This window comes from Myxocyprinus asiaticus, chromosome 11 (genome assembly GCF_019703515.2).
Source record: "Myxocyprinus asiaticus isolate MX2 ecotype Aquarium Trade chromosome 11, UBuf_Myxa_2, whole genome shotgun sequence".
NCBI lineage: Eukaryota > Metazoa > Chordata > Actinopteri > Cypriniformes > Catostomidae > Myxocyprinus > Myxocyprinus asiaticus.
In genome coordinates, this window is record NC_059354.1 from 39,342,012 (window position 1) to 39,345,422 (window position 3,411).

Below are 3,411 nucleotides of genomic sequence, written 5' to 3' on the forward strand. Positions count from 1 at the left end.
TAAATGAGGGGGTGGAGCCTCCAATGTGCATATACCTGTGAGAAACTTTGCTCATAGTGGCAAATGGAAAAATGGATTCCTACATTATTAACATGAGCTCATTGGCATTTGCTATACTGAATGTGCCTGTTTCTGGTGCCACTATTCTGACGAACATGTTTTTTGTGTACTGTTTATTTTATCCACAGACAGGACCAGACAACAGCCTAAAACCACCACTTAATGTTTTACTGGGATCACTTATTGGGTGCAACCTCACTCTTAATGTTTTTAACCTGTTATTCGTGTCATTTGACAGTTTGTATCCCAAACAATGGATGTACACGATTGCATCAGCAGTTATAATGTATGCCACAAGGACCAGTTTTACCACCTCTCTTGGACTGAATATATTTTACTACTTTCAGATTGTTCCTGTCCGGTTGCCTTTTTTGGTCTGGGTGAAGATGCACATCAAGCACTTTATGTACTCGACGTTGTTTTGTGACAGAATCTTCTTTTTATTTGAATTCTTTCTTCAAGTTATGCACCCATGGAAAGATGCTATTTCTGAAGTGGACTTGAATTCAACCTGTATTCAAGTGAACATCATTAAAGGAAACATAGATGTACAATATTACCTATCAATGGCACACTTTTGGATTAGATGTGGTTATTTTTTCCTTTGTCTTGTCATTATGCTGGCATCAAGCAGTGCAACTGCTCTCTACCTGTGGAGTCACATGAAGAACATGGAGGGGAACTCCAGCCCTTTCTCTGCCCTTCATCAGCAGAGGCAGATGAGAGTGACCATCATGGGCATCATAAAGATGGTCCTCTTCTTTCTCTCCTCAATGTGGCTCATGACAGAAGATCTCATGATTTTTTATTTTGGCATATGTTTTGATCAGAAAAACCATGCAGGTGGCTGTGTTGTGGCACTATACTCTCTTGGAATAACCATAATTCTAGGTGTTGGTCAATCAACATTCCGGCTTAGGGTGATAGATATTGGGAAAAAACTTCTGGAAACCCTGAAATTTTTAACAGATTGAAAAGCAAAAACCTCCTTCATAATCGCTTAGTTTAGGTTATTGGTTGTCTGGCAAAAGATCCAAATGAACTGTGGAGAAGCGCTCCGCATTTTAGCACAAACTGCAAAAATCTTCTGAAATAGCCAGTATGCAGGTGAAAGAAGCATGGATGATTTGAATAGAAAGTAATTTCTTTTTTTGTCAAAAATCACAGTAGTACATGTAACATAACATCAACATTTTAGGTTGATATTTAAATGTGTATTTAAAAGCATAAAAGTAAGTTTTTCACCATTTTACTATCATTAGTGATGTGTGGCTACTTTTTTTAAAGTACAGTTATTCAGTGTAGTCTCTCACTTATGCCATTAAAACTGGATGCATAACAATTCTTAAAGAACTGGCAAAAAACAGTTTGAAATAGTTTTAAATGGAGTACATGCAGAGTAGGAGAACCTTCCAAAAGTATTTCATGTCAACTACCCAAATCCACAAAACTGAAATGATTTACTGGTTCAAAACACATAGAATATCAATGCTGTGATTGAAATGTTGTAATTCAAATGTATCTTATCAGCAATGTAAATAATCCAACAACATAATGTACAGAAATGTGAATGAGTAATTGTATCTTGAAATGAAACATGTTAACATTTGCAAACCACAAAACCCATATGTCTAAGGGGTTCAGTGATTTTTGCAAATCATATAGGCCTACAAGTTTCTCCCCTTTGACATATGGGCACACATTTAGAAGGGAAATTTACATCATGTATTCATTTATTTGTTTGCATTTCAAGTAGTTTTCACTGAATTGTTTTACCATGTGGCAAATACTTTATATTCAGTAAGATTTCTTTCACATGACTATACATACTGTGCATGTAGATGTGTAAAATGCTTAATGTTATGTTTGTATGTTCTCTATATTTAGTGTGCGTGTGTGTGTGTGTGTGTGTGTGTGTGTGTGTGTGTAACGTGTTCATTTATTTTATGGTAAATTGCATTTGATGAACTTTATCTGGTGTTTACATGCTCATCACTTTTTTTTATTGTTTCTTTTTTTTTTTTTTTTCTTTTTTTTTTTGGCCATGCTGACATTGCCTGAAGTTAAAATTATATAAAACATTACATAATTATTTTTTTTTAGATAATTATATATTACATAAAGTATATTCTATAGGCTAAGGTCTTCAACATTTACAATTGCAGTTACATGAAAAGTAGGCGAAAATATAAAAATATGTATGTTTAAATAAACTCACTTTTGAAATGTTATATCACATGGTGGATCTATAGCAGTACTGTAAAAGCCACATGCATGTGCACAGCCTATAAAAATGTTTGTGTTTGGAGAATGAATGACAATAAACCCATGGGCACTTATTGCATCAACTCCTAACACGAACTGATACAGTCCCATCTGGTGGACTGAATGTATATTGCAACCAATTTTTGTTTAGCATTACAGCATGTAAAGTGTTTCAAAGCGTGTTCACAAGGAATAGCAGACCACAAATCTTGTTTATTTACTTTTACAGAAAGCATCTGATAATCACGCATTCCAGTCAGGTTTTTTTTTTTTTGGTCAACTTACTGTGTGAGCAATGGAAACTGTGCAAACTGCAATGGATTTTTCCCTGCCAGTAAAAAGTTTGTCACAAATGTGTCAAAAATTTTAAAAAAATATTAGTGTATGTTGAAATTAACATTAACTAAGATTACTGCAATAGCCTACATGCTGTAAAATAACTGTTTTTATATTACTTCATGTTAACTAATGTTGTTAATTAATGTTAACAAATCCAACCTTTTTTTAAAGTGTTACCGCAAATAGCCTAGGCTACTTCCTTCACTTCTGTTGTTTTTGCATATATTTTGCAAAATCCCACCCAACTTTGGTCCTAAAGACATTATTTATTTATTAATTCATTTAAAAAAAATTAAACAAAATAACATTTTATACAAAATAATTTTTTTAATAATAAATAAATATATATATATATATATATATATATATATATATATATATATATATATATATATATATATATATATATATTAATGTTTATTCATTTAATTTTGTTAGTTAAATTTGATAGAATTTAGTTATAATATTGAAATGCGTAAATCTTAAAAATTAGGCCAAAATATTTTGAGTGTAGCCTAGTAAAGAGTCTATATTTGCAGCTTAGATGTGTGAAATAAAAGTAATTTAAAATGAAAATTAATATATCAGTAGGTTAATATTAAGACATATGACTGTACGCAGTAGTGCAACAAGTAATAGTAACAACAATGACAGAAAAACGAAAGAGGATGAACCCCCCTCCTCCCTCCCTCTCTCCTCTCTCTCTCTCTCTCTCTCTCTCTCTCATTCTGGTTCTTCGGCGTCGGC

At 32.8% G+C, this 3,411-nt stretch overlaps 1 protein-coding gene across 1 annotated transcript; it reads left to right on the forward strand.

Moving 5' to 3' along the window:
- The first annotated feature begins 56 nt into the window (after positions 1–56).
- Positions 57–1,227, forward strand: LOC127448528 (uncharacterized). Its single transcript, XM_051711150.1, has one exon. It carries the CDS (start codon positions 72–74, stop codon positions 1,032–1,034), a length of 963 nt encoding a protein of 320 aa, XP_051567110.1. The 5' UTR covers positions 57–71; the 3' UTR covers positions 1,035–1,227.
- Positions 1,228–3,411: the final 2,184 nt, after the last annotated feature.

What these genes read in the sequence shown, in the direction of transcription:
- LOC127448528 (XM_051711150.1), top strand. Translation starts at nt 72, where the DNA reads ATGGATTCCTACATTATTAACATGAGCTCATTGGCATTTGCTATACTG.